Source organism: Porites lutea, chromosome 5 (assembly GCF_958299795.1).
Source record: "Porites lutea chromosome 5, jaPorLute2.1, whole genome shotgun sequence".
In the NCBI taxonomy this organism is placed as follows: Eukaryota; Metazoa; Cnidaria; class Anthozoa; order Scleractinia; family Poritidae; genus Porites; species Porites lutea.
The window spans coordinates 34,585,708-34,598,622 of NC_133205.1; the positions used below are offsets into that span (position 1 = coordinate 34,585,708).

Genomic DNA, 12,915 nt, shown 5'->3' on the forward strand with positions numbered 1-12,915 from the left:
AGTTTCATCCCTGTCAACTCAAGACCCGGGCTCTTCGAGCAACCATAAATTTCTTAGATAAGACATTTTTTCGGAGAGCCAAGCTATCCCGCCAGCTGTCGCCATGAAATCGGTTTCATTTATACACGACAAGGTATTTTACAGAAATTTTCTTTAAACAGTCGAAGGTAGCTTCAAACTTATGAGTCTGGAAACTATGTTTGGTTGTTGAGGCAGAATTCCTAACTGAGGGACAGAAATTGAAACACTGAAACATATTTCTATTCAGTTCTTAAAATAATGAGTTTCTCTTCGTTGAGCTGATGCTTGGCTGCGAACAAATTCCTTTTACAAGTTTTTCTTTTAAATGACGCTTCTTGGAAATTTCTTTTCAGTTAGCTTCTTAGCTCCGTTTAGCCAACTCCCTAAATCAACATCAGTTCCCCCCGGGCCAAAAAAACAACAACTGGAATCATCCACTTAATAGCTTTTAAGAGGTCTATTTCTCTAAACGCTTTGAACACAGGTAGGTTAACAAGTTGCTTATAAACTCTAAAATTTCTACACCTGTCATAACTGAAACACCAATCCACAAACCCAACTGGCCTCCGATATCAGCCAAGAGATTTTCAAGCTGAAATTAAAAAAAAAAAAGAATTAAATGCAATCAGCCAATAAGCGCATACTCGAACAAGGGCACTTATATGAATGTTCTCATGTATTGGCTAACAACACGATACTTCTGATCATATTTATAATGATAATTATAATAAATATTATTTTATTGTTGTCACCATCATTATTATTTTTATTATGAATAATATTATTGTTATATCATGTCACGGGAAAATAACGATTTCAAGATAGTCTTTCCCTTGAAGTTCAGAAAACCGAGAACCCGCAAAAGCATTTCTAGGATATTTTTGTGTTCCAAGCTAAAAAGGGAAAAGCTTATCAGGGGGTGGAAAAAACTTCTCAAAATGATAATTAATTGTAGATTTTTGACTTTGTCTTTCATTTTATCCTCAAAATTTGCATTCCATCATTTACCAAATGAAAATGAAGTGTTATTTTTCTCCTGCGCTGAAAAATTATTTTGGTTTAAAATTTGCTTTTAACATTTGCTGGAGCGATCAGTTTGAATACTAGAAGACACGTGGTCGTGGTTTAGAGAGAAATAAACGCATACCATGGTAGCTGTAGAGCGATCTAGGTGGAAATTCTTCATACTACACTAGGTTTTGTCTCTTGTAGTATGTAAGTTGTGTACCGATTTCATTTTACAGTCAAAGCCAGCGTTAAAACAATCACATCAGTCTCTAAATTAATAATGTGCTACATGGTCATAAAGTAATTCTCCAGAGCAATTTTCTGATTTTCTTACAAGAATTCAATTTTGATTGAGCTGACTAAAAAAAAAAAATTTAATTCTTCATCTACCTTGTACGATTCTTCATTAATGGTTTTGGACACACTCAGGTCTTCGTAGAATATTTGCAACCTTAAAAAGTTCTCGCTATTGATAAAATAAATCGAAGAAAACATAAGTTAATAGAGTACATGTCTTGAATAAATAATATATAGAAAGGTAACAATTACATGCCTATAAAAGTTATATTTAAGGGATTAATGAATTTATCAGCAACATTTTGCAGTTGCATCTGGCTATTACTCTGCCGCAACCGCACCCTTCGAGTCGACGACAAGGATATTTTGTTGTTGTTTTAAAATTCTATTAAAAAGCCGTATAGAATTACATACAACCAGGAGCTCCTGATACAACTGAGCTTTCATTGTTGTTGTTCTCCCTTGTCTTGACAGTTGCCTCTTTCATCGCATCGCTATACCCTGATCCCTGAAAACATACCACCAAGAGAGAATGGGACGGAATCTTAGGGCATTGACCGGGATTATGTGAAATTCACTAAAGTTTTTTTCAAGGGTTGTAATTAAATAGCCTGCGAAAACATCCGTTTCTCCTCGCTCTTCGCCGCTGGGGACGTTTTGCGCGGAGGAACGTCTGCATCTGAGCGACAGAAATTCCCTACTGATGACGTAAATTCTGTCCGGAATCCGGTCAGAGCTGATTGGTCGACGGAGTAGTTACATTGTTTTAGCCATTGTTTACGAATGACAGACAAAAGACAAAAGACCACAGAGGTCAAATGTAAACGCGAAGAATCTCTAACAAAACAGTCAATGTTTGTGGAATATAGTCTTCTCTAGAAGAAGCATTTGAGATTTGCTGGAGCTCGTTGGCAGATGAAAACAACACTTTACCAAAATCGACCAGGAAACACGTAAAATTGGACAAATTTATATTTGGAAACCCATGACTTCCGGATTTATAATATAAACATTGATTTGCGTCATCAGCATGGAATTTATGTCGCTGAGTCGCAGACGTTCCTCCGCGCGAAACGTCCCCAGCGGCGAAGAGCGAGGAGAAACAGATGTTTTCGCAGGCTAGTAATTAAACGGAAGTCTAATTCCTGGCACCTCTTCAAATTTTAATCGATTGTCTGACATGTCATTAAGTCCACATACAGCACGTGCGACTCCCTCAAAGAGAAAAATGTAGAATTTTGGGATGGCAATGGTTGATAACCCTCTTGACAACAATGAATAAAAGTTTGCAGCCCTCTCCAGAAACGAACTTCTATTAATTTAAACAGTATCCCGTTACTGCGCATGCACCAAACTTTGATTTTTGGACAGGATGTCCCGAAATCAAAAGATGCGAGGAGAGTAAGAGAACCTTGAAAAATCCGTTTGCATCGCGCTTGGCCGAGTTCAATACTACACTAAAACTTCTCAGGATTACAGATCAATGATATATTGTTCCTGTTAAGTTTCGATTTGGGCGAAACCTGGATTTTTTTTGGCGTTACTTTTATTGCCGTTGGCCGGGGGACCAAAAGATGGGAAGCGCTTTGATGCCGATTGAAGGCTTATCTCTTCTGCTAGCTTCCATACAAGCTCAGATAATTGTGAAAGGAATACGCAGAAATGAAACAGCCACAATAAAGACTGTACGAAAGAAACCATTGAGACATTGATGTGACTGAGGAGATCTTGTGGAGGGGAGCTTCGTGAAGCAGAATGTTTTGCAACGACGCGTTAGTAAACTTTTAAATGAATCTCCCTACGGCCGACAAAATCAAACAAACAGGCGCTACATGTTTTAAAAAACTAGTTCCATGAAATCATAATATAATTTTTGAATAACCTTTGCGATGATTGATAGCGTTGAGATTGCATTTTTATTTATGTCTTTCAAACGTTTGAGGCTAGAACGCGGGCAAATCAGGCAGATATTACTGGACTTAGAACAATTGATCTCTGACACGAGTTTCACATTAGAAAATCTGTTTTTAAAGCGAGCCGGAGCGGAAAGAGATTTTCGGGTCGCGAGGCGGCCCTGCTAGCGATAAAATCGCGATGAGTCTTCGTGCCGCGAGCCAAATTTTAAATAAGACGAAAGACTTCTTCGAAAGTCTAAAATATTACTTGAGAATATAAACAACAAATCTCCGTCGGCGGTGCGGTCCGGAAGGAAATCTTGTCGAGTCAATATGACAGTTCTATTGTCTTTTGAAGAAAAAACAGATGACACTCGCGCGTGCGCATAATCGGGACACTGTCCCTTTAATTTAAACGTTTAATTGGTCTAAAAATAACTTTCGTGAAATTCACATATCCTCAGGGCTAAAGTTGCTGTTTCCCTCTCTGTCTTGTCATTCTCTCTTGATACCACTCAACGGAGACCTTAGGACGAGAAAGACCACTAGTACGAGATTTGACTTAAACTTTTTTCCTGCATTCTGAAAAAAAATATAGACTCCCCGGAAAGCTTCATTTTACCATGTTCACTAAAGTTAGCATAGCCCGCGCGCAGACGAAATTAAACTCTGGTTAACTCCGTCTGCGAAACAGCGCCGAAATCCTTGTTCTGGACTTCCAGCTGTGTACCCAGATTTGAGTACGCGCCACGATTGGCCAGTTAAAAAAGGCCTTTGTTTTGTTTGTCGTGATCGCCAATCAGGTTGAAGGGGAATTCGAAACGCACTTCCGGTAATTCGTTGAGTCCGTTGGGTGTCCAGAACAAGGATCTCTGCGCTGCTTCGCAGACGGTACTAATCAGAGTTTAGTAATCGTCTACACGCAGGCTAAAGTTAGCACTGTTACCTTTAGTGAAGGAGGTTACGCGCTGTCCCGATTGCAAAATGATAAAACGTCTAACATTTGATAACTCGTTTTCCCCACTTCGACATTCTCGCTAAAACTCGTAGTAGAGTGACGACGGCTACCACGTTTTTCTGCCAAAATGACGCTGGGTCACGCGCGGGCACTACTTAGCACTGAGAAAATCTCGTACTCGTTGTCCTACTCGTCTTAGAATCTAAAGGTCTTTACTACCTTGCCCGGGCAGCACGCGCACCTCGAGAGGAGGGCGGAATCTTGTACTTTTTCATGATCCAAGTCTGCCAAAAAAGCAAAGAAATGACCCTGTTTCTACTTGAATAATGGTGATTCATCGATGCGTGGAAGGTCTTCATAAAATAGACAGCAACACATGAACACTTGGTCATGGAAGCACTTAAATTTATTGCAATCATTTTTTAAAACATGGGTGGATAGAAACGAAGAGTTTTGTTAAACAGGAGCAAGAATGGAAGGATTGTAAAGAATTGTGCTCTCCCTTAGAGATCAGTGTCATGAAATAAACTCACACTCCCAACATTACCCAGGTGGCCCTGATAAGTAAGTTCGGCTCACATTAAACGATCTTGACCATCGAGCACTTGAGATTGTGAAACTGAAGACGTTTTCTCTATGGAGAAGAACACATGATTATTTTGCAGTTGTCAGTTGAAATAAACTTCATAAGACATAATTCATTAAATTTCTTTACTTGTGCTATATTAAATCGATTATCCAATTAATGCGCAAGTATGAAAACAGCCCGACCATGTCTCTAGAAACAACTAAAGTTATTAGTGATTGCTGTGAAAAGCCGTTTATTCAATGCAGCCAAATATTGGTCTTCATGATTTACCGAATTATGAGCTAAAGATGGTTCAAAATAACTATATGGAAGGAGTGTGCAACGACTTTAAAGTCATATGAGCTCAATATTTACAAAGCCACAACTGTTGTAATATACATTGGACAGTACAAGTGTAATGACTCTTACATGCATAATTGCGGACACTTGGAAACACAGCCCAGGCCTGTGGTAGTGAATTTGGCATTAACTCTTCTTATGCACTTATCTGGTTTGAGTACAAAAAAGTTAAGAGAGCAAAGTTATCATTTTTTTCAAAAAGGTTGTAAGGTATTTCTTTAAGGGACTGTACTGTGTTTTATGGCAGTTAATTATAATTCCATTTCATAAAATATACTATAATAAATAGCCGTGGTATTATTGGAAAACTGACAGGCTGCACAGTTAAATAGGCCGAATTTAAATTTCTGCTCACTTTTCAATTTTTCCACCCGTCCCTCTTTTGTATAAGCTGAGCTGAGGTATTTCTTTACTTCTTCAAGCGATTTTTTCATATTTGATAATAATAATAATAATAATAATAATAATAATCATAATCATAATCATAATCATAATCATAATCATAATCATAATCATAATCATAATAAAAAAGAATCTTTATTACAAAACCTCAATTAAAATCCTATTTACAATCAACCTGCTGTTACAAAAAATCTAATTAATTCATCAAAAACACTATCTACAATTCCATCCGTTACAAAAGAAACCCCTCGTCCTTCATTAGAGAACAAAAACAATCCTATATATTATAAGTGAAGATAGAAAAAACTATTCATTTACAAATTCTAAAAAATAGAAGTAACTTAACCTTACATAAAAGAAGAGGAAATAGATATAATTAATAATAAAAGTTCCAAATTCTATAAAATTAAGAATTCCATTATGCAGAGATATTAAGATCCTGCAATCGAATTATACTAATGACGGCTAAACCAGTGTCCATAAAAAGCCCTAAGTATAAAAGCATATAGACACGTATTTCAGATATCCACACTAGCGACATTTATTTTACAGTCTAATGATTGCTCTAGCTTGCTACGAAACGGCGTTCGCGAACCTCTGACGCATGCATGTACCGATCTTAAGAGTTCAAACGAGATCTGTGTCCTGAGCCAAGTGATTACAACATGATAAGGCTCGGTGTCTTTCTGAGCTATCTTGTCTGCGAGATGCTTTAAGAACCGCTGACACTCGTTTTCCATTCCGCCATTGGTTCCAAACACTAAAGGCGTAAACGAACCCATGTCTACATCTAACACCAGCTGCTGGTACTTGCGCTTCTTCTCTTCTTCTTGCTCTTTGAACACTTCCGATGTTGGCTTGCTCTGGTAACACTTGGAGTTGACGTGCGTAACTCTAACATCAAAAAATGCCGTAACTCCTCCTGCCCAGAAACCTCCCGCTTTGATGTCCAACTTTGCCTCAGAACTTGTAACAGCGCTCCTCAAATGAAATCGCTCGTAATAATAATAATATTAATAATAATAATAATAATAATAATAATAATAGTGAAATTCGTCTAGAACACAGCTACATAATCTCAGCGCCCTTTACAAATGTAAGAAATAAAATATAAAGAATGAACAAACTAAATTAGAATTGATTAAATAAAATTGTTTTGAGCTTTCTTTTAAAGAGAAACAAAGTTTGCACGTTTTCAATGTCTACTGGCGAGGAATTCCAGTTAGTAGGTGCAGCTACCGAGAAAGAGCGAGCACAGTATGCCTGTGTCTGATGATTGGGTACTAGCAATGACAGACCCCTGGATGCAGAACGAAGATTTCTGTTGGGATAATGAACCTGCAGTAGATCACAAATGTTGGACGGGGTCATTCCGTTAAGTACTTTGTAGGTTTTGGTTAGAATCTTAAATGCAATCCCTTTGGTAACAGGGAGCCAATGCAGGTTACGCAATACCGGAGAAATGTGCTGAAACGTTTCAGTCTTAATTCTAGCTGCAGCGTTTACAATATGTTACAATTTATCAAGCTGCTTTTTCGAGAGCCTGAATCCGAGACTGTTGCAAAAGTCAATTTTGCTTGTTACAAAGGCGTGGACAAGCTTTCTGCAGTGGGTTGATCTGAGTAATTTCTAATCTTTCCAATATATATTATGTATCGCTAAAAACGCCGATTTGCAGAAACTATTGACTTGCGTTGACATGTCGAAATGTTTCGTTCAAACGACACCAAGATCACATACTGCAGACTCCACTTGGATAGTATAAGCACCAATATTTATGGAAGGGATGGGGTCGGTGTTTAAAAAATTTGAAGAAAAGTGAACAACTTTGGTCTTGGCTGTGTTGGGAAGCAGGAAGTTATTGGAGTACCAATGAACCGAATAAATGTGGCTTATGCAATCTTCAATTTTACCGATGGGTATATTTCTATTGCTGAGCCCCATTAAGAGGTGAATCTGAGTATCGTCAGCGTAGAACATAGGATAGAGGCCATGAGAAAAGACAATATCCTCAACCGGAACAACATACTTGGAAAATAGGACAGGTCCCAGGACTGACCCTTAAGCAACACCAAAACGCATCTGACTATTCACTGAGACAGCAGATCTTATATGGACTGATTGTTTGCGGTCCACTAGATACGAAGCAAGCCATTTTGCTTAAAAGAGCCAGATCTCTAAAGCCAAATCTCTGTTGTAACCTATTCTATAACACTTGATGTTCAATGGTGTCAAACGCCGCAGACAGGTCAAGTAGAACGAGGATGGTATCTTCATGGTTATCAATGGCTTGCAAAATGTCATTAGTGATACGCAGTAAGGCTGTCTAAGCACTGTTATTATTCATTCAAAATATTTCCCCGATTCTGATTGGCTAAAAGCACACGCATGATTCACCATAACCAGTTACTGATGACCAAATTTGAAAAAATTTTTGTTTAACGAGGAAATGACGTCAAAAATGCAGCGTTCTTGCAGGTTAATGAACCGTTAGCCGATAAGACCTGGGGACGAGGCTGAGTCGTTTTGGTTGTGAAAACAAAAAATGGCGGACATTTCACTCGTTTCAAGAGTAACAACTAGGCGAAATTATAGCTAAAAACTTGACAAGAACAGCAAGAACACAACTCGAAGGGCGACATCTGCTATTTGGAGAATATTTGCGGAGCTGAGCAACCCTAAACGTGCACTATCGAAGGTGAACTTAACATCGATGGAGGTAAGCATGTTTTAGCTTTGTTTTTAAACTAGGAATTATTTTGAATGAATAATAAAACAATTATTGAATTCGGCTTTCGTATCATATGAAGAATTATGGAGATCTCGGAGGGTGTCATCCGCCTCGGTCTACGGCCTCGACGGATGACACCCTCCTCGATCGCCATAATTCTTTATAAGATACTCAGCCTCATTCCTTAATTGTTAATTATCCTTTCGATAAGTCGATTGTGTTGCGGGAAATAGGACGTTTTCAAGGAGATAAGAGACTTGCACAACATTTTTAAGTTAAGAGCCAAGAGAAGGTTAGAGAAATATAATCAAGAGGAAGAAATCAAGCCGCACTTAGCTTGCAAAAAACGTAAAAAAGGTCCACGATCTTATTTTCCCTCAATTCTCAATAAAAAATCATACCCTTTCTTTAACAAAACAATTGGATTAAATTATGTAATTGGCAGGCAAATAATTGCGTAGTATATACAATAGTGAAAGAACGAAAAGAGGAAAACGACTTTTAATATTACGCAGCAGCTTCTGTTAACCATATTGCCACTGAAATGAAAAATCCTGCTGTCAATATTTCGAATAATTTTGACCTCTGCGTAAAGAGGTGTTTGCAAATTGAGCCACTGTTAAAATATGTTATAATGCCTTGGATTTCAAAGCTAAATCCTTTCGAAATCAGTACAAGCGGTATCCTTTCCCCGGTTTGGAAAAGGTAAAACAAAGAAATAAACAAAAAATGATGAAACAAGTTTGACTTACTTTGTTCTAAACTGAAGCATGCTGAACTGTTTATAGGAAACCGTGGTTCAGAGCAATTACATAATTCGACTTGCTTGGTTGCCAAACACGACATTTTGCAGGCCTAGGAATCAATAGAATAATTAAATTCACTGCAATTCAAATGGTAACGTTTTAATATTCGAAATAAGTGTCACCAATTTATCGTAGGCTTTTTTTCAGGCAGGTCATTTCCTTTGGTTTATACAACACGCCTAGAGTATTTTAAAGTTTATTTTCAGCTTTATACATCTTTTGTTTCTTCTCTTGCTTTTAAGTTACCACCCTTATTACTTCATTGCGGGCTTGTTCTTGTACTTTTTCCTAATGTGTGCGTAAAGAATTAGTTAAAATTAAAAGTAAAGCATAGCAAATCAGAACTTGCCTGACATGAGTAGTTCACATGATACTTTTGACCGTAGATGTCCATGTGGGAGTCGTAGGCTGATCTGGTTTCATCTAAGCAGCTGTTGTTTAAGTGTGGGTTCACCCTTTTAATGTATCTCTGAGGACAAGGTAAGGACGAGAAAAGGCATAAGTTACTAATCTTCCTGGAATTTTTCACATGGCTAACCAGAGAGTTTCCAGTGGCAGATTTACAAAGGATCCTGTGTCTTCGTTCTCCTTCGTCATTCTTCGAAACGGTTCCTTTCGTTTATGAATATTATAGACAATTACAATCGCTGTTACATTTTGGCGTTTTCGGATAACTTCCAGTGGACCTTAGAATAGCAGTAGACACTAAAATAGCATTATTAAATTTTGTGACAGCTGCCAGTGTTTTATCCACATTGGATGTAAACTTAAAAAGTAAATTCATAATTTTTGATGTAATTGAAAGGAAAGCATTGGATCAAGGAAAATCAAGTCAAAAGACAAATTGCACGGTAAATGGTATGGTATTTAACTGAGACAATTCAATTACTTTTCTGATTCCAACAGACGTTGAAAATCCAGTGGGAACACTAAATCCCTCATCAAAAGGAAATGGCATTCTTCCCTGGTCGGTGAGAACCACTCTTACACCAGCCTCGTCTGTCAGACTTGAGTACTCTTTTTGGTTGATAAAGATGTCCATCTCAAGACCTGAAGTATTACCACATGGTCATTTTTAGCTAGGGTCGCTTATACGCCGACAAATAAGTAACCTTTCATCCTTAGCAAGTGTTTGATGAAATGTAATTTTTTTTAATGTGCATATTACATGCATTCCTCTTTTTCTTGTTTATAACCAGCTCGCTCTTAAATTATTTCAAAGATTTTCTCATTACGCTTGAATAAACTGAAGTTTAATTGTTTGTTTGTAGAAACGACAGTATTTTTTGCCTTTTGGTGGGTATATCACTTTAAAAGGTATATATTTCGCCTCCCACGCGCCATTACTAGTTGTTCAATCGCCGTTGCCTAAAAGTAAGGAGAGACGAGAAAAAGGTATTCGAATTACTTTGGTTGTGTTCACACTCAATCATTGCGAAGTTGAGAACATTATTTTGCGAACTGACCGTTATAAGGTCCAGCAGTATCTGTAGTCATCACTGGAAGCTTCTTGCCATTTGCAGATAATCCTGAGTTAAACACGTAACAATTTCCATACTTCCAGTGCCAGAAATGCCTCCAGAGCCTCTTAAGACTACTACGAGTTTAAAAAAGGTAAAAAAAGTATGAAATTCAGTTTTTGGACAAACGAAAAGAATTTTTTTGTAAAATGAAAAATTACTTCTCGCTTTTGAAGATAAGGATGCTATGAAGTTTTCAGTAGGCTTTTAAATTTATTGTATACTGTTATATGAATTTTTGCATTTGATATGGGAAAATGTAAGTTGTGTTTGCTCCACCCAGTACATCGATTAAGGCCGTTTTTCTCTCCTAATTAATCACAACGTTACATCCCTTTACTGCAAAAATTAGTGATAAGGACATGAAACGTGTTTAACATATTGAGGCACTGAATGAAGTTCTATCGGTAACTCTACCATTGGAACTTAAGCCTTACCCTTCATGACAACTGTAATAAGACCATCGACAGTATTTTATCATCTCATTCAGGCCGTGTCCAAGTGAAATCAGCTCATCTTCTGAAATATTCTTCATTGTCATGTCTAGTAAGGTTTTCTCCAGGGACCCAGTGTCTATTCTTACGTGTGAAAATATCTCCCCGTCTTCGGAGGTTTTCGCCTTGGCCAATATCAATTCCTTTATATTGATTTTCATGGTTTCGACACTTGAATACGTCCTGTTTGTCTTGTTTGATAGCTGACTATTGGACTGATTTGCTTTTTCCTCGAGTCGCCTCTTTTCTATGTTCTTGACTATTTTATCAATTGCGCCTTTTTTGGATAGCATATTTCGCCGTAGCATATTTAAGTTGCAAATTGTGACGGTGGGAAAGTCGAGAGACTAAAAGTAAAAAACAAAAATCTTTTAGAACTCAGCTGTAGTATTTTTCATGAACGAAAGAGGATGCTAAAAAGCAACGGGAACTGTCAAGACAGTTCAGTTTGAATGTATTAGTTAAGTTGTTGATAAAGTGTGGGCGATAGGTTCAAATTCGGTTGTGTTCATAAAGCGGTATTAGGCGTGTGATGATTGTAAAGGAGCTAATTGAGAAGGTAGACGATTCCAAGTACCTCCGTGCATTGTGAGTAGTAAGTTACAGGTTTTTATTAACAGGTGCCTTAGGAGCATCCTGGTTGTTTGGTGGCCCAGAAGAATCCGTATTAAAGAGCTCTGGAGACAGGCAGGACAGCGACTGATACAGGAAGAGATAGAACAACGAGTATGGTGATGGATTGGCCACACACTGAATGCAACAGACGAACATGTGGCCAAGAATGCCCTTGAATGGCCCCCACAGGGAAGGAAAAGAGAGAAGCACTCCGACATACATGGAAGTGCACAAGGATGTTAGAACGTGAGGAAAGGACTTAGTTGGCGTAAGGCGTCACTGCTCATAGAGTCACATGGCAAACATTAGTAGAGGATCTGTGTTCCATCGGCAACGAAGCGGTCTGATGATGATGATGATTTGACTTATTTATACGTCTGTTAGAAAAGAATCTTTTAGGTGTTAAATAAAACTTAAGCCACGCACAGATTAGCTCCTCACTGTGACACTTATATGAGCTCGTTTTCGTACCTCTTCAAAGCTCATCTCCATTCTGGATACTACAGGTTTCATCTTGTATCTTACAATCAACTGACAGCACATCAGAAGTAAAACCGCATATAACGCGACCGTAACCACAAGCCACACCATGCGCTTCGGCAAACTCTTTGCAGCGGCTATGTTTGCTACACCATGCGCTGTAGTGGAGGCTGCAAAATGTGACACCAGCCTTCTCAATGATGAAGGACGCTCTTCTTCCTTGTCTTCTGGGCATGAATTTGTATGTTCTTTTGCTTGTTGATTGAACAAATCATTTTTCCTCTCGCAACTACTATCGGCCGCGGTATAATTGACCGCTCCAGGAAGACAACTGAAAGATGAAAAAAAAAATAAAAAAATAAATAAAAAACCGAAAAAAAAGATAAAAGACTGTAATTTACGTTGATTCAGCAAGAATTTAAGCATGCTCTGCTTTTTCATACATTTCCTTTTCGGAAGCACATACAGGTCGTTCCTTTCGATGTGGTTTAGCCAAATTCCGATCCATGTTCCTATAATTAACCACTCGCAGACTAAAAAAGAATTACACTTTATCCTACTGGCTTTTGATCTTACAGAAAAGGAGAAACGTTGCTCTGAGATACAGTTTTATGCGCTGATATCGCCCTTTGGCTTTTGAGGGATATCAACTTGAACTGGGTAAATGCTAGTGATAGTGACAGTTCCCAACGTCAAAACATGCGATTCGTCTCTAAACCCTTTAGCGTTCAGAGCCTGCCACCTCCTCAGGGGCTTCGTT

The 12,915-nt window shown here is 38.1% G+C and overlaps 1 protein-coding gene across 1 annotated transcript; it reads right to left on the reverse strand.

Moving 5' to 3' along the window:
- Positions 1–458: 458 nt before the first annotated feature.
- Positions 459–12,663, reverse strand: LOC140938286 (acid-sensing ion channel 1C-like). The gene is made up of 12 exons (XM_073387791.1): positions 12,599–12,663; positions 12,147–12,486; positions 11,004–11,407; positions 10,513–10,643; positions 9,936–10,096; positions 9,396–9,515; positions 8,993–9,095; positions 5,177–5,255; positions 4,759–4,813; positions 4,399–4,463; positions 1,420–1,495; positions 459–613 (listed from the first exon to the last, which is right to left on the reverse strand). The coding sequence occupies exons 1-12, from the start codon at positions 12,661–12,663 to the stop codon at positions 479–481; spliced, it is 1,734 nt and encodes a 577-aa protein (XP_073243892.1). The 3' UTR covers positions 459–478.
- Positions 12,664–12,915: the final 252 nt, after the last annotated feature.

Excerpts from the sequence above, each read along its gene's own strand:
- LOC140938286 (XM_073387791.1), bottom strand. The coding sequence starts at position 12,663 with ATGGATCGGAATTTGGCTAAACCACATCGAAAGGAACGACCTGTATGT. Across the intron at positions 12,487-12,598 it reads TGTGCTTCCGAAAAGGAAAT|TTGTCTTCCTGGAGCGGTCA; the intron begins GTATGAAAAAGC and ends TTCATCTTTCAG. Across the intron at positions 4,464-4,758 it reads GATGGTCAAGATCGTTTAAT|ACTTGGATCATGAAAAAGTA; the intron begins GTGAGCCGAACT and ends CTTTTTTGGCAG.